The following is a 24,838-nucleotide window of genomic DNA, read 5'->3' on the forward strand; positions in this document are numbered from 1 at the left end:
TCATCCAAATTTTCTTGTGTACCTTTTCACTGTATTCCATTGTAGTTTATGTGCTTATAATGAGTGGTTTTGTACTCGGAGACTTGTTGAAATTTTGTTCTGTAAATTGATTTTTAATTCCTCGATATCTATTTGGAGCAAACTTGATCTATGACTAGAACTGATCTAATCTCAATAAAGGAAGGATCATATTATTTCACGGATTGCTTGTTTACTATATACTGGTTATATTGCTTGTAAGTATATTATGATGCAATGCTTAACGAGTATGGTTATCATTTATTTCAACATACTATGTATCTTGATCCTAATCAGGTAATGTAACTTGAAGTTCAGCCTCTGTTTTCTCCCTTCTCTCTATTTGTGTTCTAAGGTTTAATTACAGTCAATAGAAACTTGATGGTTTTTCGAGTCAACAAATAGAAACTTGATATTATTACATTTGATCGAAGTCTTTGCAATAGCCTTTCAGATTTTGAAGTTTGATGCTTGATTATTTTTTTTTTTGGGTCAATGATGCTTGATTTCTTGACATTTTGTTTATGCTTTGCTTCTCAATCACTACGGCACGGTCATGCTCTCTTAGTGCCTTGTTTTTCACACAATTACTTACCCACTCGAATCACTCTCAAGGAAGTTTCTACTCACATGAATCACTCTCAATGGCTTGAATTTGCCTCGAAAAAATTCTGTTTCACTTGAACCACCATGGAGGACGATCACTTGAGTCCTTCGGGTTGATTTCTCCTCTAGTTGAATCTCTCGAGTAGATCCCTCTTCACTAAGATCATTCCTCAGTAAGATTTATCCTCACTTGAATCCCCTTCACCGATAAGAAAATTTTCTTCTCACAGTCTCATCCTAAAATCGTTTTCTAAAAAGTTTCCACACAATATTTTGATCGCATACAAATGTCCATATGTTTACAACTTTCATGACCCCTTCAATATGATTTCGTCATTGTCTCATGTTCATAAGAATAATTCAAAAATCTCAACTCCATGGCATTTCGATCAAAACTAAGTTACATAGATGAGCATTAAAAGTTTAAAACTATCTAATAAGTAATAAAACATTCACTTATCAATAATATAATTTTTCATTGTAACCTGTATAGAATTATAGAGATGGTTTTACGGTATATAGAAATAGTTGTGGGAGGGTAAAATGAGGATAAACATAGAAGGAAGTTGGCAAAGTGTGTAGGGGTGTGTTCTGGTTTCCAAAATATCAGATGTTGGGTATTTCTGAAAAGCTACAAAACACGGTGGTGGTCGGAGTCGGAAGTGGTATGATGGTGGTCGTGCTGGCCTTGGCCAGGTCAGCATCTGCAGAGCCGAAGACAAAGTACAATGGTTTGCATTAGTTAGTTAAAAGATGAAACATAAAACAATGGCGACGCGCAAATGTTGTCGGGGTGTCACTCTCAGACCTCGCCAAGCTCCATGGAGTAGAAACAAAGGCGCAGGCTGCATTGTAAGTACCCAACTACCTTTCCCACATTGTGAAACCCTCTTTGGTTGTTTCTCTATTACATCATCACATACCTCATATCTTTTTGTGCTTGTCTCATGTTTCTTTGTTTTGGCTGAACTTCTTAGGACCATTTTGATTGGAACCCTCGTAGAAATCAGGCCTTGATTATAATATACGGCTTGTATAATGACTTTTCCCCAGTTAGGACAATTGGCATTTCATAGGCTTATGGATTTTAGCGCATACATTCCATGTTGATAACTCCAAAACATCAATCTCAATCATTGTTGCAGTTTTCCATTCATGACTTTATCAATTTGGGTAATATTTTTTATAATGTGCAAAGTGGTTTGATAGATGAGAAGGAGAGGGTTGAGGGAAACATCTTCAGTTTGTTCAATGCTTAGTTTCTGAACCTGGACTAGAATAGTGAGTGCAAAAATTGTGAGTTTGATTTGTTTTCGAGATGGCGAATACTATGTTTTCTTTCGGGGAGTTCAACTATGGTGGAGTTCAGGATAAACTTGGTTCCGCTGTTGAGAATATGGAAGTGGACAACATTGGGGGGAAACAAGTTTATGAAGCAGAAAATTGGGGTAGCTTTGGTTCCCTTTGTTCTGATTATGGAATTTATGGAAATAGCTTCTCAGATTATAGGAAATACCAACAACAGGACCAGCAGCAGCAGCTGCAGCCACAATTGATTTCGGATTATGGGGTCTTTGACGACATGCAGTTTCAGTATGGTGCTCTCTCCCCACCACTTCAAGCATGCTTGGAGGAGATAGCTAAGCTTGAGAATATCCCAACTTTAGTTCCACATGTTGAGCCACCCAAGAAAGAGTTGAAGAGAGACATCTTTCCTGTAGCAGGTCTTGATCTGTTAAACAACTATGGAAGCGGGTTTAAACGTTTGAATGGGGAAAGAATTATTGAGTCAAACCCTTATGCAGCATACACAGAGGTGAAGAGCAGCAAGTTATCAACAGAAGAAATCATGAGGGTGGCAGGAGCAAGGTTCATTCGTACTGCTTCCCAAGTGTCAGCGTCTGATATACCCTCCATGCTTAGCCACCCTTTTGAACTCTCCTTTGCTGGCCTCTCAGATGAGGAGAGTAGAGATGTGGAACTTGTCGAATTCCTTCTTGCTTCTGCTGAGAAAGTAGGATATCAACAGTATGAACGTGCAACAAAGTTGCTTACCCTGTGTGAGAAGTTGTGTTCCGATAGAGGAAATCCGGTTGAACGAGTGGTTTTCTACTTTTGTGAAGCTCTTCGAGACAAGATTGATCGAGAAACCGGAAGACCAGCACAAAACAAGCAGGCATTTGATATGGAGAAGGCAATGATGAGTCCAAGTGAGACTTCCCTTGCATGTCACAACAAAATCCCTTTCGGCCAAGTTGCACAGTTTGCTGGAATTCAAGCCATAGTGGAAAAAGTTGCTGAGGCTAAGAAGGTTCATGTAATTGATCTGGAAATCAGGTCTGGGGTACAATGGACAGTTCTGATGCAAGCCTTAGCATCCCGTGATTTCCCCCTTGAACTTCTCAAGATAAGTGCTGTTGGAACTTCTAAAGAGGCAATTCAGAATACAGGCAAGTGGCTGGAGAGTTTTGCCAAAACCATGAACTTACCCTTTTCTTTCCAAATGGTGATGGTACCAGATATGCTAGATCTCAAAGAAGACATGTTTGAGCTAGATTCTGAGGAAACAGTTGCAGTTTACTCTCAGTTTGTACTGAGGTGCATGGTCCCGCAGCCAGATCGTCTGGAGTCTGTAATGAGAGTGATAAAGAGCATCCATCCATCAGTAACAGTGGTCACCGAAGTTGAGGCGAATCACAACTCACCTGTATTTGTGACCAGATTCATTGAAACACTTTTCTTCTTTAGTGCATTCTTTGACTGCGTGGAAACTTGTATTGAAAAAAATGATCCAATTAGAGAGAGTTTGGAGTCGCAGTACTTTGGAAATGGAATAAAAAATATTGTGGCAACTGAAGGAGAGGAAAGGAAGATACGTCATGTGAAGATTGATATTTGGAGGGCATTTTTTGCCCGGTATGGAATGGAGGAATTGGAGTTAAGCTCATCATCCTTGTACCAAGCTGAGCTGGTGTCTAAGAAATTCCCATGTGGGAGTTCTTGCACCATCACAATGGATGGGAAAACCCTGCTTGCTGGATGGAAAGGAACACCTCTCCAATCTCTCTCTCTTTGGAAATTTGTTTGATAATAATGAAACCGCATAATTTCTTTCTTGGTAGAGCTTCAATCTTTGGCTTCTGTCTTGTAACTATGATCATGGCTACATAGGTTATTCTTTTGCTAACATAGCAGTTTATTCAGCTGAAATGGTGAATATCACATATGATTAATGATAAATAAACTTGTACCTGTTGTTTCCTTTACTCATTGAAATTCATGCATGAGCATCCATTCTTCTTTTACTGTTCCTTATAATGTTTTCCATGAGGATCCAGAATGTAGTCAATCTACAACATGACTGTAGATGCAAGCACCGAAATTCAACAGCTCTCACATGTTTCTCATTTAGTGCATTTGCTCAAGGCTGCCTAAATAGTTATGGTAATCTAAAAGCTTAGTTCACCTGCTTTCATGACTGCATTCAATCCAATTCTGATGCTCTATGAATTGTCTTCTTTGTCTACCAAGTTGATCAATATGCTATATCTGTGTCCTGAAGCACTTCTATTCGGAAAGAAAAAAAAAAAAAACAAAAAAAACAAAACAAAACAAAACTCTGTTTCTGCCATTTAAAATAGGAATTTTCTAAATTTATTGCTTTGTCATTAGGACAGAATTTGTTGTTGGTTTGATATGTGTTCATGGTATGCCAGAATTTAGTTTATTGATGCTGCGCTCCTATCCATTAGTCTTGATAAAATAGGATGTTGTTAAATGCCCATTAAAGAGATGTTCATGGTATTTGGATGATTCAAGCAAACTAGATTTACTTTCTGTTTTATAATTATGATCATGGCTCTGTACAGGTTCTTCTTGTGCTAACCTTGAGTTATATATTCAGCTGAATGGTTGAATAGCCTATGATAATGATGATGATTGAACATGTAACTTTGTTTTGTTTACTTTATTGAAATTATCTGCGAGCATTATTGTACCTTTTTTGTTACTCTTATTGTTTATCTTGAGGATACAAAATTTACAACAGGTGTGCAAATGCAAAGCACCCGACTTTACTGAAGTTGCTCGAGTACATTGCTGCCTCATCGGTTGTTGTGGTCTGAAAGCTAATTTCATAGTTTATCTACTAACAAAAAATACAATCATGATAATACATGAATGCTCTTCTTTATATAGGGAGATGATTACTATGCTCTCTCTGTCTCCTAAACTGCACCACTAGGAGAAGTAACTGTTTATGACCAATGCACATATATGTTAAATAGGAATATAATTTCCACTGGTTTTGTACAACTGCAACCAAAACCATATCTCTAGAAATACTGTATAAGTTCATAACATACTGTGTCTGCACGGGCGGGAAAACCTATTACAGAATTCATTATAGGAGTTTTAGATATATATTGCTTCAACTATAATTGAAGCTAATTATCATTTAGATTTTGAGATGTCCTTAAGGTAATATATAACTAAAATTAGTGCATTGTTAGCACTTCCTTTGCAGCCGAATTCTGTCCTATTCATGTAGTATCTAGTGTGTCAAGCTAGTATCGAATCTATTGCGTTTTGCATTATGTACTCAACCAGATGTTTCAAATTTTGTACAGGAAAATATGCCATGCTGCGCTGCTGGATGAAAGCATGCTTCCCGTTTGTACTTTCTTCTTTGTATCAAGTGATTTTCTTGCTTTGTCTTATTTACTTTCCTCATTCTCTTATTCTTCTACTGCTAGCTTATTCCCTTGTTCTTGCACTGCACGATATGCCGGCTCGTGTCCTTAACATATGTTTAGTTAGATGAATCAGATCCTTGTTATAGAGAAAAATACTTTATCAGAAAAGTAATGTTGCTTGGATGATATCGTCAAGTACTCCTAACAATAAGACACTAAGCTGTGTATGTATCTTTTGGATGTACTGATATGTGCTCAGATTATTGTGGATCACAAGAATCATTTTTGGGTACCAATATCATTTGGTGTATTATACTAATTGTTTTTGACATTTCAGTTTCTATACAGCTGTTGACAGCTCTTCCATGAGCCTAGGATCAATGCTACAATTTTGTCAACCTATACGAAGTCATAGCTTTCAAGGTCAGCTTATATAAATATTGCACAGGGTCATCAACCCATATACACCTCTACAATAGAACCCTAGCTTTGTTCACTTGAACCATGAGTTCTGTGTCTAGATTATCAACTGTAGAAGTAATGAAAGTAGCACGAGCAAGGTTCATCCAATTCTCTTCCCAAAAGTACGCCGATGACTCCATACCTAATCATGTTTTAGGCTGTGCTCCCCTAGGTCTCTCGGACCAGGACGCCAAAGAGGTTGAGCTTGCACACCTTCTTTTAGCTTTTGCAGACAAGGTTGGAAAGCAACAATATGATCAGGCAAGAAAACTGCAGAATCTATGCCATTTCCTATCTTCCAACACTGGAAATACTGTTCAGAAAGTTGTTTATTATTTTTCAAAAGCTCTTCAAGAGAGGACAGATAGGGAAACTGGGAGAATCACATATAAGAGCTCAGAAAGTAAGGATCTACTTGCAATGCATTTAGAAAAGACAATGGCTTGTTGTCCTGCTTTCTTTGCTTGTTTCCTAGAACTTCCCTTCTACCAAGTAACTCAGTTTGCTGGGATCCAAGCAATTGTTGAAAGTGTAGCATCAGCCAAAAGAGTTCATTTCATTGACCTTGAGATCAGAAGTGGGGGGCACTGCACAGTATTGATGCAAGCTCTTGCGTCAAGATATGAGCAACCAATAGAGATGCTCAAAGTTACTGCAGTGGGAAATGGAACTTCATCAAGACAAAAGCTTGAGGACACTGGCAAAAGGTTGGCTCAGTTTGCTGAGGCATTACACTTGCCCTTTACCTTCAAAATAGCAATGGTGACAAACATTAACGATATCAATGAAGATGCCTTCGAGTCTGAGGATGGTGAAGCAACTGCAGTCTACTGTTCTTTAATGCGAAGCAGCATGATAAGTCTACCGGATTGCTTGGAAACTGCAATAACAGCGCTCAGAAAGCTCAATCCATGTCTGATGGTGATCACAGAAACCGAAGCGAATCTCTATTCACCAGTTTTCGAAGACCGTTTCAATGAAGCACTCTTCTACTATGGTGCTTATTATGATTGCCTTGATGTCTGTATGGATAGTTGCAGTCCATACAGGAGGGAATTAGAAGAGACATTTTTGGCACAACAGATCAAAAATATTATCGCGAGTGAAGAAGAGAGGATATTCAGGCACATGAGGATTGATGTTTGGAGGAGTTTGTTTGCAAAGTTTGGAATGGTGGAAGTGGAGCTTAGCTTGTCATCGTTGTACCAAGCAGACCTTACTGCTAAGCAATTTGCATGCGGGAAATCATGCACATTGAATATGAATGGGAAATGCCTAACCGTTGGATGGAAAGGAACACCAATTCTCTCTCTTTCTGCTTGGAAATTCCATGCAGTCAATACCAAGACTTCTAAATATCTCATGTAATGAACATGTTTTGAAGATCAGTGAATTTTGAAGCAGAAATATTCTTTCGTAATAAGTTTTTTATTTTATACTTTATATTTTAGCTTGCAGATATTCTTGGCATGTCCATTTGTCTGATGTCCTCCATTATCTGTGATATAATTAGATGCAAAGTTGCAAACAGTTTCGATTCAGAGCTTCCTACAATCCTACTTCGCCAGTAATCTTGTAAGTGTCAGTGGACTACCAAGTACGAAGTTTTTAGATCTGCCTAACAGTCTCGTACGAGGAAAAGATGGCAAAAGTTACAAATTATAGAAGTTTCAGTAGTATTCCAACCTACCTCATGCCTTCACTGTTTTTTTATGTCGATTATTGAGTGAGAGATTTGAGTCCAGTACCACCGACTATTGCTAGAAGTTTCACACTGGCTGCCTATACAAAGAGCCAAATGTGTAATGTTTTGTGAGGGGGCGAGGTTCTATGAGAACTAGAAACCACCTTCTTCTGAGAAAAACTAGATAAATCAATGATAAATGAATGTACTCATTGGTGGAGCCAGTATGACAAAAAATAAAAAATAAAACCAAAAATAGCGAGATAAAAAAAAAAAAACCGAACAAATTCGGGTTGGTTTTCGGTTTCCACCCACCCATAAATTCGGTTCCTCATTTGGCTCAAAGAATTGAAAGGAAAGCAAAGCAATTCCTTGAATTTTCCTTGGACATAGGAAGTTGTAACTCCCATCAATTTTTCTTTCCAATGTTTGAAAAAGCCAAGAATGCGGTTGAAATTTATTCTTAAGTAGTAGGCTTGATACATAATACTAAGGTCTCGTTTGGTTCGCGGAAGGGAAAGTAATTCCTTCCTCTTTCCCATGGGAAGGGAAAATGAACGGAAATAAAATTTTACAAGAACTTTTCATTTCGATATTTAGTAGCACAAAGAAAGTCATCGTGAAAGTTGTAAAAATGTTGATGATTAATATATTAAAATATTAGTTAGTGAGTAATTAATACAAAGAAATAAGGAAAGAAAGTGGTTCTTTTAGATTTTGGAAGGAACCACTTCCCTCATATTTTCTTTTCAATCAGGAAAGTGTTTTCTTTCCTTATGTTTCTCCACATGCATGAAATGAACAACTTTCATTTTTTAATATTTACTTTCCACGAAACAAACGAGGCCTAAAAAGATGTGGATAAAAATGGTAAATAAATACTTGGAATTTGAGAGGGAAAGTGAATCCTTGGAGTGGGGGGAGGGAACATTTTTCCACCCAGTTTTCCTTCCATTTGGAATCACTTTCCTTTCTCACTCATTTCTTTTGGTCTCTAAACAATGGAAAGTAATGACTTTCTTTTCTTTCCCAAGGCTTAATTCCATGAACCAAGCAGGGGCTAAGAGATAAAGGAACTGAAAAACCGTTTAAACGAAGTTGTTTGTTTTTAATATTCTTATTGAATATTTGTTTTTAGGCTAGTGTTATTAACACACCCCATCTATAATGAGAGTCAATCATGAAACAAATTCAAATGATAAGTTTGTAAATAAAATTGAAATGTGTGGATTGAAAAATAGATGAGGTGTGTTAATAACACAAAATGGTGTGTTAAAAACACTAGCCTTATTTTTATTAAATATGATTATAGGTTTTGAGAAAATTATTTGAAAACAAATAAATCAGTTTCGTAAACAGTTACACAAGCTAAGGTTTTACCTTTACAAGATGGTTTACTAAGGTTTACGGTTTACCATCTTAATCTCTTTTCTAATTTCTATGCTTAATTACAAACTAGGTATCGATTTAAAAAACCCTAAAGCTAGTACCTCATCATCGTCGAACACCCAAACACACCTAATTTCCTTGTTCGGCGGCATCTTGGGTTGGCTGGTTCTCGCCTCGCTATCCAAGGTGCTGTTGGACGGGTGTTCAACGAAGGCCGAAGGTTTTTCCATGGGAAAGTCGCTTGCAGAGTCTTTAGATGGCAACAGAGACAGAGACAAATTATGGGAATTTCTGTTGATTACCCACATGTAGCATGTGGTGTGCATAAGTTCATGGAAAATAACATCTACACTAATATATTTTGTTAAGCATTTGAAAAAATTTCCATTTAAAAAAATTAATACACAAACCGGGTTGGTCCATAAACTTATCTACTACTATCCCAATCCGTCGTCTGAGAATTGTTCCAAACAGGCTGTTGTATACGTATTATCCTTTGAAAACCCATTCACATCTACGAAAGCGAAAAGAATATGTAATTACCAATTTGTTAGATCTTTGCAAAAAGGGAATCAGGAAGAAAATCTTCTTAGGCAATGCTAGGAGGACACCTCATTAGATCCCTAAATCTAGAACTAGTAACAAGCTCCGATGACGGAGCTCGATGCGGAGGCCGGCCGCAGGGGGTATGGCAGAGGCATTTTGGTGCGCCACTTGAGAACAAATTCGTCAGGATCTGAGAGAGACGTTGGAGAGGGAGAGACATGAGAAGAAATTTGTCGGGATCTGTGAGAGAAGTCATAGAGGGAAAGATCGGTGATGTATTTCCTGGAGCCGGAGGCGGACCTCGGCGGCGAGGACAGCACTTGGAGGCTGCGCTCAAGATCGACACCGGTCAGGGTGAGATAGAGAGAGAGAGAGAGAGAGAGAGAGAGAGAGAGAGAGAGAGAGAGAGAGAGAGAGAGAGAGAGAGAGAGAGAGAGAGAGAGAGAGGTGAATGTTAGATGTTGTGGTGAGCTAGAAAGCACGGAAGCTTGCCTTCTATCACGCTTCGCGCTTCCAAAGCGGAAGCACTCGGAATCGCGATTCCGGAAAAAAAAGCATTTTGGAAGCGTTATGGAAGCGCCACTAATTAAGGGTGACATGAAGTGCGGGCAAATTGGTCTTTTTGATTAAAGCCTAATATGCTTCACTTAGCTCCTCCTAGTCTCTCATAGTCGCACTTTACCTCTAACTTCAACATGGACCTTGACTTTCTCTCCTCCAATAACTTTGATTTTGCTATGAATTTAACAATGACTTTGAATTTGTTATTTATTTATTTTTGTATAATTAATTAATTATATATATTATTTTATTCCGACGTTTCCAAAATATTTCCGCTTCCAACAAATTTAAAAAAAAAACGCTTCCGTGCTTCTGATTCCATACAACATAGGTGGTGAGAGAGAGGGAGATAAGAGAGGAGGGTTTTTGGGTCAAGAAAAATTAGGGCTAGTGGAAATTATCCATTTTAGAAGCTTAAACAATAAAAGTTAATCATTACTAAAAGTCTTAACTAAAATTATTTGTCGATGAAGCTATACATGCTTCAACTTGAGATACATTATGACGATATTAATATCTCAATAGCTTGTCAAAGTTCCATGTTACATATATCGTCATCAAAATATTCAATAAAAATGAGCTTTTATTTTCACAAAAGACAAAAGAACTTTTATTTTGCTTGAGCAAATTCTGAACCAAAAATTGAAAGAAGAAAGGAGGCGATCACCTCGTGTGGTAAGGTTGATCAGACTATCTAAGTATGTAACTCATGTGATTAGAGTTCGAGTCCATATTCTAATCAGTTTGTGACCAACAAATTTGAGGTACTTTTAGGTTCGTGAGGTGTTACTTATTAGTAACGTAACTTAGACAAAAAAGAAGAAAGTAATCAAGGATACAAACTCTTTTTCATTTACTTTCTTTTAATTTGTTTTTGTATATTCGATTACTTTTTTAATTTAATTTGAAAGAAATCGAGGTCCTTCTGGAGCAAGAGGTGAGAAAACTATATATAACCAAAAGACAGAGAGCTCTAGTTTCTCCGCCGTTTCAAACCCCAAACCCACAATCACAAATCTCCCTTGTCTTCCACAACAATGGCCGAGAACACTGAAATCGTAAACAAACAAGATTCCCCTCAAAAACCCATCAACTTGTTCACTCTTTTCTCCAACTTTAAGCCTCAATTTCCATTCTGGAAGCAGCAACAACCAAAACCAGTTGAACATGAAGCTAGTAGCACTGATTCTCAGAAACCAGTCTCTGTGAGGTTCCCAAAAGCCCAACCTGTCGTTCCCACTGTGGCTTCTGAGGTTGAAGAACCCATGACCAAGACTTCCCATCCCATTATAGTCTGGCAGGTTTGTTTTTTGTTTTTTCTCTATTTCGAATTTGGGTTTTACTGTCATGATGTGTGTGGTTGATTTCCTTGCATCTTCTTGTTTGAGCATTCGAGTTTTGCTGTGGAAAGTTAATTCCAAGAAGAAAAAGAAATAGATTAGGGAACACAGATATATGATGGGGTAGGTGTTTCTAGACGTGTTATGTTATGGTTATGTGATCTTAAATATGTAGGTTTGGATTAATACAAACCGAAGTTGTACATGCAGCGATTGATTGATAATCCTTTTCCCATCATTTGCATTGCTTCAGTGAGCGAAAGAAGTTAAGTAAAGAGATTTCTAATATTTCTTGTGCCTAAAAGCCAACAATTCATATTGCTCGTTGTTTGTTGTCAAGGTATCAATGTAGTTATCTGTAGTAGTCCGTGGCTTTGTGATGGTTTGGTGATTGAGATGATGAGGCTGTAACTTGCATTCAATAGTGGTCAGTCTATATATGGTTAGGTGGTTACGAAATGTGAATGATATGGAATTTGGGAGAAGGGTTGCTTTCACAAGGGTCTGAAAACCATTGTACCTATAAAGGTAAAGATAAGAACTAGTGGTCCTTTTTTATTTTTTAATGGAACTGGTGGTCTTTTACCATATGGTAGCTCCAAAAGGATTATACAAAGTAGTCTGGATGTTTGGATGATTTTTCATGGGAAGTTCGTGCGAAAGGTAACTATTTTCGGGTTTAGCACAGTGGTTGCAATTGAATGTCTTGGTCTGATTCATTCGGATGGGTAGTTGAAATGTTCATCCATATTTAAGGTTGGCTGCATGAACGATGCAATGAAATACTTTGTGAGACCAGAAATATTGAACCTGTGGAATGGCCAGTAGAATGGGGCGATTTTATCAATGCTGAAGTTATGGTACAATGTACATTAATAATTAAGATTTAGTACTGCTTATGATTGTATGTTGGACAACCGTGCCATCTAGCTTTTTCAGCACGTTATTGAATGTATTAATCACAACACATGGTCTGTCTGTTGGCTTATAAGGTTTTATCGAAGTGTAATTTCACTATATCAATGTTTTTTAAATATAAGTTCAGGTAAATAAGTAGATGAAGAGGAGGTACAAGTGGCTGTGAAATCCGTAGTGCTACACATTTGGTTTTATGCCATATTGCAACTTAGCAAGGACAATGATTTTCTATTTTACTTGACTGCGAATGCTTTTCATAATTGGTGTTATAGTTATTGGATTGAATGATTTGCTCGTGTGGGTTTTTACGTTGTGTGTGATATGTGAATTTTTTGGGATAGAGTGGGAAGAGAACTGGGCTGCATCCCTCTGAATGTCATTCTGCTTGAATTGGTTCTTGTTTAATGAGTTATTTATCTACATACTTTCAGGTATACGCTCTTGGAGGGTTTCTGGTTTTGAAGTGGATATGGGCAAGATGGCAAGAAAGAAAGGATCAAAAGGAGGATGGAAAAGAAGAGTCTTCTGATGATGAACAATCATCTGTTGATGAATAGCCTTTTCATATGCAACAGCTGAACCTTTTATGTTAAAATGGCGTATTCAGAATGCAAGTTACTTTCTAGATTCATGATATAGCGGAATTAGCACATCTAAACTTATGGTTTGTAAAGAAATTGTTAAATTCCTGTATGTTTGGCCTTTTTTTTTTGGCTGTACTTCTTCAAATTCTTTTCTTACTAGTTATCTATTGCACTACAGTCGACTCAACATCAGAATTTGCATTCAGTTGAAACAATGATGAATATACTGCCCTAAAACCAAATAACTTCTTTAGTTTTTACTGGAAGATCCTGAGTTCATATTATAGTAGGTCATCACGTTATTTAGCAATGCCACTCCTTAGAACTCAAAGAGAGCAAGCCAGGGTGTAGAAAGCACCATGTTAGAGGATACCAGAATATGATAGTACAAATCAACTGAAAAACTAAACAAGTTACTGTCTACATGAATGCTGTATGATACTGTTGTACAAGAAAAGGAAACCGAAGTGTCAAACTCAGCAACATCCAATTTAGATGAATCACGCCTTAATCAAGAACAGTACCACCATGGCTATCGAGGTCTGGTAAAGCTATTGAAACACTATTACCAACAATGTCATCAACTTCTGGACTCAGTTTCGCTGTCAAGCTCGCGAAGCCTCTATAGTAGCTTTTGCTTCACCTGTGGCCTCAACACCATCACCAGATTGCTCAACTGTTACATTGCCATTTGTTTAAAGTTGGAAACCTTTACATCAAAAAAGTAACATTGCATGTCAAAGAGAAAATCAGATGAGAGAGATCATTTCCAAGCAAGAATCAGATCAAGAGCAAACTCATAAAACAACCAGTCAACTGTAGAAGTCCATCATTCAAGGAGCTCAATATGGTAGAATTACTGGTCTACTACCATTGTACAAATGCTACTCCCGAGAACAGATGCCAAGACTGGCCTCACTGGGGATAGTATGACCAAATGTTTTACTATATCCAACTGCAAAGGGTAAGGAAGGATCTCAGGCCTGCACGAGTAACAATTAGGCTTAGCTTCTTTGCAAGATGGGAAGATACTTTATTCTCTGAACTTCTTATGGAAGGCAGGAAGGACTGGAATACAGGCTCATCCATGGCCAGATTGTGGGGAATAAACTGGAGGGACTCATGCTTAAATTACTTTATGCAAAAAATCTGCATACATAATCTCAGCTACCATAGAAGCTGCATCAGTGCTGCGTTGCTCAAAGACAAGATGGGTTAAAAGCTGCAAAAAACAACCAAACATATCTGTAATGATCTACAAAATCATTACTTCAACAATGGGATTCTTAATATATGGAAACAAACTACTTATAATAAACAGATATGAAAATATTCTGCACTTGACAAAGATTATGTTGACCCTTTTACATCACTGTTACCATCAGTGATATATTAGCCATGAACTCCTTGGGATATAAAATGAGATTATCAGTATATTTAGGTTCAGGTATGATGTAGAGAGGCATCCTTTTTGTACTTTTCTAGTGATGAAAGCATGTTCATAAATAGCATTCTAGGATTACAGTATATCTAAAGTGTATACTTTCAACTTAGTTTGTACAAATAAGAGAGGAAGGGGTTAATTATATATATATAGCCAATCTTTACTCCAAGATCAGGTATGCCTGGTGCAACATGCACACCTAGTAAATACTGCGCAAAACCAAAATCAGGTATGCCTGATTTGGTTTGCAATGGTTGTTGTTCTTTAAAAAGCTCCTTCAGGGTGACTTCCCTTTGGCGGAGTTTAGTGATCCGGTGTTTTTCTTTGCAGTGGCGGCTGCCCATTTTGTTCACAGTCTACATACATAGCTTTCACCATTAAGTCATCTCTTGTTCCAAATCCAAGTTTCCACACTCGGTACTGGTGCATTGCTTATAAGATAACATCTGGAACGCGGAGTTTATCATTGTGTTTATCCTCATTGACCAGCTCCCACAGGTTGTTCCGAAGAGAGCATCTCCTGGCCTACCTATGAGCACAGCTGAAGCTGAATCATCTTGATCCTTGAGGCGTAGCCTCATCTTGCACCTATAACGATAGTTATCAGTATGATGAATCGGCAGCTAATGGGAAAAAACTAATGATGGATATAATGTATTACTGTGATAACATGCAACTCCTATATTTCGTTGAAAGGAATTTTAAGTAATGCAACAGATTCGACCATTTTTTTTTTTCAACTGGAATGATAATGATTATATTAGTATAGCAGCAACCAGGAAAGATAATGAGAGAAGTAGAATGAGAAATTCAAAGATTTTAGGACCACTTAATATTTCACAGCAGGACCTTTAGATCCAATACGGAGTGATCGACAATATATGAATAACGGACTTATGTTTAGATCCATATACGGGGTGATCGAAAATACATGAATAACGAACTTATGTTCAGTCACTAAAGCTAGGAAAACTGGCAACTGCTTAGTCTATTTTTTCAGTTTTCTATTTCGTTTGTGCTTTTTAAGCTCCCTTTGTAACCAAAAAAAAAATTAAAAAAAATGAATAACGATATTCCTTGTATTGTCACAATTGAAAGGGTTTTTTGGCTCCTTGACCAGTCAAAACCTCTCTGTCAACAACTCCTAAACGCACCGTTTTAGGGGTCCTGTTGTGGGGCTCGGTAGAACGATGACGTTTTGATAGGTTTTAACCTGTGACAAATACAAACTCTGAAACCAAAACCTCTCATCGTTGTCGTTGGTTTCTGTTTTGCCGCCGCACCCAAGAATCTGTAAGAAGAACTAAACTCCCATTTGGGTCTTTCTTTTTCTTTAAATTTTCGAAATTGCAATACAACCCAAGAATCTCTGACTTTTTTCGCTTACAGTTTAGCTTAATTTCATATTTTTCGACTGCATGAACAATTTTTGAATGAAATCTTAGTTGTGGGAAAGCCTTCGATTTTTGACGCATTAGTTTAGAATGCTATTTATTGTCTATGATTGGTATCTTGAGTTGCCAACTCAAACATTAAGCTACTAAATTCACTTTCTGGTTGGAATGCTGTTGCTTGGTTGTTCTGTGTAGGCAGAGATGAAGTTGGATGTGGATGTGTTGAGATACCTCACAAAAGAGGATTTTAGGGTATTAACCGCTGTCGAAATGGGAATGAGAAATGTAAATGTCCCCTCCTGTTTTACTTCTTTTAGTCTTTCAACTGTTCTAAACCCTTGTATTCAGTCTTTCATCCTTGTTTTTGCTTTCTTTTTCAGCATGAAATCGTACCCGCTGAACTGATTGAGCGTATAGCAGCGCTCAAGTACGTTTCTGGATTTCAGATTTCTTCTTTTCACTTCTTGAATTTGAAATTGTCTACCTTTTCTCTCTAACTCTTGCCTCATGGTTGATATATGTAGGCATGGTGGCACTTATAAAGTTATGAAAAATCTGCTCAAGCATAAGCTCTTGCACCACGATGCCTCCAAATGTAAATTTAATATTCTTATTCCATCAGTATAAAGAACTACTCTTTTGATATTTTTCTCATTTTTCTTGATTACTGTGTGCATCCAGATGATGGATTTCGGCTAACGTATCTCGGTTATGATTTTCTTGCAATAAAGACTTTGGTTAACCGTGGAGTCTTTTCAGCTGTTGGTCGTCAACTTGGTGTTGGAAAAGAGTCTGGTACTTTTCTTTCCTTCTTATTGTATGTAACAGATACTGGTGTGAGGTTTCGGTACTTATAGCATTTCTTTTTATCAAGATATTTTTGAGGTGGCCACCGAAGATGGTACAGTGATGGCAATGAAATTGCACAGGCTCGGTAGAACTTCTTTCAGGGCTGTCAAGTCTAAGCGTGATTACTTAAAACATCGTAGCAGTTTCAATTGGCTATACTTGTCTCGACTAGCTGCACTCAGAGAGTTTTCTTTTATGAAGGTTCTTTATCTCTATCATGTGTCATTTTTATATTTCTTTGTTGGTCAAATTCTGTATTTGTTAGGTTGATTTGACTTTTATGCTGTTACTATGCTTGAGCAGGCTTTAGAAGAGCATGGTTTTCCTGTTCCAAATGCTGTAGATTGTAATAGGCATTGTGTGATTATGTCACTAGTACCAGGCTACCCACTGTAAGCTTCTTCTTTACAAACTAGGAACGGCAATAATTACTGATTGTTCATGGTTGATCTAATGTTTTTCTAGTATGTTTCCTTCAGAGCTAGCTTGCTTCAGAAAAACAAGATCTTGATCATGTTCCTTCTTGGATATATGGAGCTCACTTTCTGTTCAATATAGTGTGCAGGTGAAGCAATTGGAAAATCCTGAGATAGTTTTCAATACTATCATTGGGATCGTTGTTCGTCTGGCAGAACATGGTTTGATTCACTGTGACTTCAATGAATTTAACATTATGGTATGCATTTTGAGGCAGTCTGGAATTTTATGTTTTCACGTTTAGGCTGAACCTCTATAATCTTTTATCTTGGAAAATAAAATAACCTTTAAAACATGGATCATGGTTCATTATCAAATATAAAAATAAGAATAAAGAACATGGATCATGCCTTTGGCTCTCACTTGGGAGATATCTAAGTGATAATGAGTTGAACATGGACCATGCCTTTTGGCTCTCACTTGGGAGATATCTAAGTGATAATGAGTTGATATACATGGATCAAAATGCCTATATGACTTCCTCTTTTTGCACAACTGCAAACTCTTAACAATTTTTTAAATTCTCTTCTCTCAGATTGATGATGATGAGAAGGTCACCATGATTGATTTTCCACAAATGGTCTCTGTATCACATCGTAATGCTCAAATGTAAGAAGCTATTTCTCAAAAACTACCAGTCATCTTCTCGCACTTCCTATTGCAATTTCTGATTGTTAACTGTTAGCGATATAATCTTTATAACTGGCTATAATATTTGTGCTCATCCTCTATCATATTTCACATGTCAGGTACTTTGACCGTGATGTAGAATGTGTCTTCAAGTTTTTCAGCAAGAGGTCAGTAATCTTTTTGTTAATTCATTGTCAGTTTTATAAGCAAGATGCAGTTGTGAATTTGTTTAAGTAACAAATATAAGTGACAATTCATGTTAAAGATGGATATAAGAACCAAATATCATTGTTAGCTGAATGTGAGTACTATTTGTGAATCCATATTAGTAACAATTCATGTTTGAGTTATGTATTCTTAGATCGTGGAGGTACATGGTAGTGGTGTAATTTTTCATAGAACTCTATAGCCCTTGAGGTTAATTGTGATGGATGTAGGGAAGAAAAATAGTGTATGGCTTAGTGGATCAGCCTACTTGTTATTCTTAATTTATTTATTGTTTTTTCAGGTTCAACATGTCTTTCCATGAATGCACAGCTGATATTGATGGCACAGCAGTGGACACAGATGATAGTGGTAGGCCTTCTTTTACTTCAATAGCAAAGGATACTGGTTTTTTGGACAAAGAACTTTCTGCCAGTGGGTTTACTAAAAAGGATCATGAAGAAATTGCTAAGGTATTGTGTTGAATGAAGCATTAAAGTGATTAAACATTCAATTGCCCCATTCTTTTTGTGAAATTCTGGAGCTTTATCCTTAGTTTACTCATATAGAATGCCATAGGCTGTTGGATTCTTTCATACCCTCATGGCGCTCACAAAAGAACAAATATATATTTTCTTTTGCAAGTTATAGGTTCCAAGGTTTTCGAAAAACATTTGATCGGATATTTACTGTTATGTGCGTTTTCGTGGGTTTTCTTATTTTGGCCAGTTTCTAGACATCTGTGACTAATGATGCTTAATATCATGTTACCACATGCAGTTTATTGAAGGAGGGATAAAGAAGGATGCTAGTTCTGATGATGAAGATACTGAAGATGTTGGAGATACTGAAGATGATGAACACACCTCTGTGCTAAATGAAGCAAACACAATGGGTATTGATTCACTGCAAGTGGTAGATCAGGTACATCTTTCTACTTTTAATTTTACTTTTTAATGCGCTCTTTCACATTCTGTTGATGTCCTGAAGAGATTTATATCCGAGTACAGAATGAAGATTAGCGAAATCGTAACTGATTGTATTTGCAGAGTGAACTAGTAATTTCTTGCATGATACTATCAAAATGTATAATATAAACTGTCTGGTAACTAAAAAAGAGAGTTTTTTTTGAGGGTGCTAGTTGCATCATCCAATATATGTTTGTACTTGTTCTTCATTTGTATTTGGATCAGGTGTTACAGCATGATGAGCAAGTTGAACTAGAGGGCAATGTAAGAACATGTGAAGGAGGTCCGAGCAGTGAACCCGAAAATGAAGACAGCAGAAACGAGGTAGATCTTGAATTTATTTTGCTTTCTATAATGACATACATGTAGGACTTGGGAATGTGCTGTCAATTGTGGCATGTTACATTCCAGGATTTTGTCGTAGCAAAACCCAAGATGGTTACATGTGGAATGTTGTGTACAGATTACTGTGGACTTTATGCCTTGTTCAACTTCCTTCCCTTACAGTATTTTATTTTTATAGGAGGGAGATGATGAGACAGTTGATGATGACAATGATGCTGAGTTGGAAAAACGCTTAAACAAGGTCAGGCGACGTGCTGTCACAGCAGCCCGTGGAGGACGAAAAACTTTTGCGTCCAGAAATACCTATAAAGACAAGGGTGGTAAATCCTCTAACAGTTCCAAAATCCAGAGACAATTAAGTAGCTGGTAGAATATGTGAAGTGGGACCAAGAAATCCAAGCTTGGGTGTTGAAGATATCAGCTATAGAGTTGTATATGACACTCTTTTTTCTTATAATGATGATCATGAGATGGATAAGTTCAGTGTAAGTTTTGAGTCCTTGGCCAACAGGGGAGAAAAGGTATTTTAAAAGTGATCGAAGGAACTACTGTAGATGTTGGTTCTTCGTACCCTGTTGCCATGGCTTTGGTTTTGTTAATCAGTGGTGAACTTTGTACTCGTATTTATTGATTTTATAAGATGTCAGTTAGATACTCAACTCGTTGCCTCATCAGCTTCCTTACTAACAATGCATGGAAAACCAACGTAATCTAAAACTAAAATCAAGAGTTTCAACATTGATAGAAACCTAAGGTCATCTTCAACTCAGTTTTAAAACCCAGTACCTCTTTTTAGAATTTTCATAAACTAAAGCTTGAACATAACAAAAACTTGAACATGCCAAATACACGAAAGCAGACAAAACTTAGATTTTCATAAACTAATTTGGACAGGAAAAAAAAAATTAGATTGTAAGCATTCATATTATGAATACTAGTTTGCACTGTAATCAAGTATAACCGACATATCAGCACAAGAGAAAGAAAGCTAAACCTTAACCAAGTGAGAATTGTAGAACAACAGCGTCACTTTTGACCTTAACAATTTCCCTTTTTTTTTCTTTTTTTTTCCCTTTTTATATGTTTTTATAAAACGGTTTTCAAACGTAACAAAACTCTCAAACAAGAGAAATTTTGTTTTACATTCAAAATTGTCATGGTAAATTTGAAATAAATAAAGAAAAATATCAAAGAAGAAGAGTTAGTCCCACAAGCACAAGACAATGAAAGCCCATATAAAAGTAAGAGTGTAAATCCGACCCGGAGACCAGGAACACAACCGAAGCTCCAGTTTAAGGGTTTTAGAAGGCTTCTCGCGTCATTCAGCCGTCATTCACAAACTCGAAGCCTGCAAATTTCCGCTCGATCTCCAATCATGGGTATTGTTTCCTGTCTCAAAACTAGGTTTTGACTTTTCTGAATGTTAAAGGGTTTAGTTGACAAATGCTCTTTTTGATTCTCAGGGTCATACAAGTGCGCTCTGCAGTTATGGAGGAGAAAGCAGCAATCAGGTTTAGTTGGGGTTTTGCCAAAGATTTCAAGGGCTTTCCACACCCACAAGACAAATTCAGATCAGGTATACATGGTTTTTGCTTTCTTTCATTAGTGTTTCTAGCTCTTTAAAGGCTTCAACTTTTGGTATTGGCATTAGTGTAGCTACTGGGCATTGTGCAATCAGGTGTTGTAAGGCAGTCTACTCCTCGCTCAAGTCATTTGACCAGGGTGAGCTAATTGTAATATTTTGGTTTTCACCACTCTCTTGCTTTTGCGCATTTCAAGCTGATTTTTGTTTTTGTTTTTATTCTGCAGGGCATAATCGGAGCCGATGGTTAGTGATTCCTATCATGCACTCTGTTTTTGTTTTATTCTTTATCCAATTAAAACCAGCTTCTTCTTCTTCTTTTTTCTTTAATATCAAACGGTTCTGTTTGCTTCTTGTATAGAGGTTTTGTAGGTGAATGTTGTACTGCAACACTTTGAATGAATTCAGAAATCTGTGTGTTAATGAGATGAGTTGATCAGTTAGTAAAGTAGGCAGTTGCATCATTGATTTGATTATTATTTGTAACTTATTTTGGTGCAATCATGTTTGGCAGGGATTTCGGTTCTGTCCGGAAGGAAGTTTACTAGAGAATTAATCAATGCTAAGTGGGCTCCATTACAACTTACAAGAAACTATGGAGCAAACAATGTCGTTGCTCGCTTTAGTAGAACCATGTGTTCAGCAGCTTCACAGAAACCGCGAAAAACTCCATCTGAGGTCAGAGTCCATCTAAAAGTTACATGTCCCATCTATTCTGTCTTCATATTTGTCAAGGCATCACTAAACCATGCAAACATCTTCTTTTACGGATCTATATTCATGTGTTTGATCAATCATATGCTGAATAGTACCATAGAAATCTGGTTGAAATATGTTTAACACGTGTCATTTTCAACGTGAGGAAAATAGGCTAATTCTTGTTATATCTTCACATAAAAGTTTTACAGCCACCTTTCTGCTTGAGATTCTATGATTCCGTATGAATGTATAAACATTAAGATTGTTGTATCAGCTCCTCAAAATAACAGTCTCTTGCCCTGCACGTGAAATTGCTATTCTCTCTTGATAACATTTGAACTTCTACATTCTAAATTTGTCAACTGTTTCCCCTTCAGACTAAGAAAGCCATAACTACTGTGGAGGAGCCTTTTGATGATGCTCCTACATACAATATCCCTCAGAAGCCACTGACATTTGTTGCGGGGGCATCCTATAGTGTTGCCATTCTTATAGGGTTTGGAGTTGCTGGCTTGGCAGCATACTCTGTTTTCAAGGAGCTTATATTTGAACCAAAAGAGTAAGTGGAACAACATATCTTATTCAAACTTCCTAGTTAACATTCTTATAGTCTTGTCATGGTTATGGATGCTGTTTATTGCTCTGAAATATCATTGTAATTTGATAACATGATCATTCACAGGTATAAAATCTTTAACAAGGCGCTTAAACGGATTCAAGATGATGCTCAGGTTTGTAAATCTTTTAGTCCTCCAACTTCCATGAACAACATATCATTTAGGATTCAAGATGACTTCCTAAAAGGGGTTTGCACTTGTGTATGCTGATCTCTGGTGCCTTGTGTATTCTGATAGATTTTCTGTTTCCTTTTAGACATTACTTGCATTATTTGACATTGTGTGGGTAGGCAGAAGCTTTAAAGCAAAAAGTAGCGTATAAGGACTATAAAGTTTATTCCCAGTTGAAGCAAAAGGGTCCAGTAGTTAAATAAGCACTCATCTAGTGTTAAACCTGATAGTATTTAATGCATGAGCTACATACTTGAGATAGAATCAAGTTAAATGAAGTGTATGAACACCTCACACCATTCTGATAAAATTCTGCTTTAGTGAGAATTCTATCTAAGTTTATATACACTACTATCAGGGCATTGGAAAGCATGATTGGTGGGATGGCGTAGTCAAATCAACATAGCAACATATATATATTGTCATGGCAATACAGTATCTCATATCTTGTTACTTTGATTGTCTTTCATTAGGTTAGAATGAGGATTGGATTCCCTATTAAAGGATATGGTCAAGAAAGTAGAAATCGTGCTGCTCGACAACGCATTCCAAACAGAATCTGGACTGATGAAGATGGTTTAGAGCATGTAGAGGTGATTTCCTTTTAGCAGTTTGTGTTTTGTAATTGTCATTCGTCATTTGGTTTTTTAATTGACCAAATCCTCTCAACATACTTTTAACTGGAAATGCTAATTTGTGGTTGTATGCACAATTGAGTGTAGGTCAATTTCTATGTTCGTGGGCCACACGGAGGTGGGAAAGTATTTGCTGAGATGTTCAAAGACACAGACAAGAGATGGAAATACACATATCTGGTTGTCGAGACAACATCACCTTCCCAGTCACGTCTGATGCTCGAGTCCTATCTGCCGGAGTTCAAGCCAGTCCCCTAGTTGCTGGTCAACAAGGTGTACCAAATTCCCTAGAGTTTAGTCCTGTTAATAGTCCCTCTCTTCTCTTATCTTTTCCCCCAGGAAAAGGGTTAGTGCTGCTCTTCCCTAACTCTTCCGGAACAGTACCAAGCTTCACCTTTTGAGTCCTTGTCTTATTTATGAACTCGCATGATAAAAAGTTAAGAGTTTTGATACACAATGACTCGGTTATTTTTGCATATTGTTGTTCAAGTGGTTGGGTTTTGCAATTAGAGAAAGTGCATGTTGCTGTTTTAAGCAAGGAAAAGAGCATGTGCATTTTATTGCAAATACTTTCTTATTTCTTTTTTCTTTGTTAGTCCAAAAACAAGGGAAATGTGAAATATTTGCCTTTCGCTCAATGGTGTAACTTATTTCTTGAAACTTCTATGGTTCATGGTCCTAGAAAAATCCTTCTGTAAAACTCGAAGGGTTTCTGTAATCTAATAAAAACTAGAGTGCCTCATTTATGTTTTGGCTATTGTATGCAATATACTATGAATCATCAAAGTTTGAGGATAATGAGATACATTGATTTATGTTTGGTATGCGAAAGGATCCAGCTTGCATTCAAAAGGCACATTGTGATTTGATGATTAAAATTCACAAAATGAAAAGGCACATTGTGATTTGATGATTAAAATTCACAAAATGAAAATTGACCGTCTAGTGTGATCATTATATTTATGTACGGCTATGGACTAAATTCGGTAAAGTTAAGGGCTCGATCAAACGGTCAACTCTAATCTATTGTCATTTTAGACACGGAAACACTTTTACCTACCCCTTCGTAACCTATTTTAGTCGATCATTCTAAATATTAAACTCTCACAAAGATGAGACGTAATCACTCATGTAAAAATTAGGAGACGTTTAAGGGTAAATAGGGTTGACTGCTATTATCAGGATCCCATACGTTACCTGATATACATGATTTTTTAACCATCGCCGTATTTCACTATTCCGATAACATCTTATTTCACGAGATTTTTGAAAATTTCGCTTCCTATGTATAGTGGGTTCATAAAGTTGGATCATATGTATAACCTATTAAACAAGTTATACCACATTAGTAAACATGCTATGATTCTGATGACTAAAATTCATAAAATGAAAATTGACCGTCTAATGTGAACATTATATTTATATACAAAATTCAACTAAATTTGGTAAAGTTGGAGGCTCGATCAAAGCGGTAAACCTTAATTCAACGTCACTTATCTAATGAAAACGGTTTTAAGTATCCCTTCGTGACCTAGTTTGGTCAACTCTTTCACATATTACACTCTCACATAGATGAGACGCAACCACCCATGTAAAAATTTAGGGATGTTTACCACCCGAGGATAAGGCTCCCTTTAGTGAAACATAAACGTAAATAAAGTTGACCGCTTCGATCGGGACCCAAACGTTACTGAATTAAAATGATTTTTCTACTTTAATCGTATTTCACTATACCAGTTTTACATTCCCCATCTGTCCTGGAAAAATTATTATTGATGCTGCTGACGAATGGAGGAGTGTTGCATTTAAAGCCTGATTGGTGAATGATTGTGATTTCAGTCTTCTCTCATGATTGTGACTGTTGCAGGTGGTGTCGTTCGAGATGTTAATGGTCACTGGATTCTAGATTTCAAATCAATCTTGGCACTTGAGCTATTATTGATGCTGAAAGTTGTGGCCTTTACTATGGTTTGGAAGAAATTTAAATATCTCCACTCCTAAGATGACTCTCTCTCTCTCTC

General features: G+C 37.0%; 5 protein-coding genes across 5 annotated transcripts; all 5 read left to right on the forward strand.

Moving 5' to 3' along the window:
- Positions 1 to 1,942: 1,942 nt before the first annotated feature.
- On the forward strand, positions 1,943 to 3,712 carry LOC101302310 (DELLA protein RGL1-like). Its single transcript, XM_004308486.1, has one exon. It carries the CDS (start codon positions 1,943 to 1,945, stop codon positions 3,710 to 3,712), a length of 1,770 nt encoding a protein of 589 aa, XP_004308534.1.
- A 2,110-nt stretch (positions 3,713 to 5,822) lies between these two features.
- LOC101302600 (DELLA protein GAI1-like) lies at positions 5,823 to 7,148 on the forward strand. Its single transcript, XM_004308487.1, has one exon. The coding sequence runs from the start codon at positions 5,823 to 5,825 to the stop codon at positions 7,146 to 7,148; it is 1,326 nt and encodes a 441-aa protein (XP_004308535.1).
- A 3,739-nt stretch (positions 7,149 to 10,887) lies between these two features.
- On the forward strand, positions 10,888 to 12,995 carry LOC101301526. Its single transcript, XM_004306974.1, has 2 exons — positions 10,888 to 11,261; positions 12,650 to 12,995. The coding sequence occupies exons 1-2, from the start codon at positions 10,998 to 11,000 to the stop codon at positions 12,773 to 12,775; spliced, it is 390 nt and encodes a 129-aa protein (XP_004307022.1). The 5' UTR covers positions 10,888 to 10,997; the 3' UTR covers positions 12,776 to 12,995.
- Positions 12,996 to 15,501: 2,506 nt separating this feature from the next.
- LOC101301816 (serine/threonine-protein kinase rio2-like) lies at positions 15,502 to 19,772 on the forward strand. Its single transcript, XM_004306975.1, has 14 exons — positions 15,502 to 15,539; positions 15,836 to 15,925; positions 16,021 to 16,067; positions 16,165 to 16,235; positions 16,322 to 16,435; positions 16,515 to 16,690; positions 16,793 to 16,881; positions 17,048 to 17,165; positions 17,502 to 17,575; positions 17,716 to 17,763; positions 18,105 to 18,273; positions 18,581 to 18,724; positions 18,994 to 19,092; positions 19,292 to 19,772. Exons 2-14 carry the CDS (start codon positions 15,842 to 15,844, stop codon positions 19,481 to 19,483), a joined length of 1,425 nt encoding a protein of 474 aa, XP_004307023.1. The 5' UTR covers positions 15,502 to 15,539; positions 15,836 to 15,841; the 3' UTR covers positions 19,484 to 19,772.
- Positions 19,773 to 20,307: 535 nt separating this feature from the next.
- On the forward strand, positions 20,308 to 23,568 carry LOC101302108 (probable mitochondrial import inner membrane translocase subunit TIM21-like). Its single transcript, XM_004306976.1, has 9 exons — positions 20,308 to 20,492; positions 20,577 to 20,689; positions 20,770 to 20,835; positions 20,923 to 20,941; positions 21,210 to 21,373; positions 21,772 to 21,953; positions 22,077 to 22,125; positions 22,656 to 22,775; positions 22,905 to 23,568. Exons 1-9 carry the CDS (start codon positions 20,489 to 20,491, stop codon positions 23,073 to 23,075), a joined length of 888 nt encoding a protein of 295 aa, XP_004307024.1. The 5' UTR covers positions 20,308 to 20,488; the 3' UTR covers positions 23,076 to 23,568.
- The last annotated feature ends 1,270 nt before the right edge of the window (positions 23,569 to 24,838 follow it).

The sequence above is a fragment of the Fragaria vesca genome, linkage group LG7 (genome assembly GCF_000184155.1).
Source record: "Fragaria vesca subsp. vesca linkage group LG7, FraVesHawaii_1.0, whole genome shotgun sequence".
In the NCBI taxonomy this organism is placed as follows: Eukaryota; Viridiplantae; Streptophyta; class Magnoliopsida; order Rosales; family Rosaceae; genus Fragaria; species Fragaria vesca.

Excerpts from the sequence above, each read along its gene's own strand:
- LOC101302310 (XM_004308486.1), top strand. The coding sequence starts at position 1,943 with ATGGCGAATACTATGTTTTCTTTCGGGGAGTTCAACTATGGTGGAGTT.
- LOC101302600 (XM_004308487.1), top strand. The coding sequence starts at position 5,823 with ATGAGTTCTGTGTCTAGATTATCAACTGTAGAAGTAATGAAAGTAGCA.
- LOC101301526 (XM_004306974.1), top strand. The coding sequence starts at position 10,998 with ATGGCCGAGAACACTGAAATCGTAAACAAACAAGATTCCCCTCAAAAA. Across the intron at positions 11,262-12,649 it reads ATCCCATTATAGTCTGGCAG|GTATACGCTCTTGGAGGGTT; the intron begins GTTTGTTTTTTG and ends ACATACTTTCAG.
- LOC101301816 (XM_004306975.1), top strand. The coding sequence starts at position 15,842 with ATGAAGTTGGATGTGGATGTGTTGAGATACCTCACAAAAGAGGATTTT. Across the intron at positions 16,436-16,514 it reads TGGTGTTGGAAAAGAGTCTG|ATATTTTTGAGGTGGCCACC; the intron begins GTACTTTTCTTT and ends CTTTTTATCAAG. Across the intron at positions 16,882-17,047 it reads CTAGTACCAGGCTACCCACT|TGTGCAGGTGAAGCAATTGG; the intron begins GTAAGCTTCTTC and ends TGTTCAATATAG.
- LOC101302108 (XM_004306976.1), top strand. Across the intron at positions 20,690-20,769 it reads ACAAGACAAATTCAGATCAG|CTACTGGGCATTGTGCAATC; the intron begins GTATACATGGTT and ends GCATTAGTGTAG. Across the intron at positions 22,776-22,904 it reads ATGGTTTAGAGCATGTAGAG|GTCAATTTCTATGTTCGTGG; the intron begins GTGATTTCCTTT and ends AATTGAGTGTAG.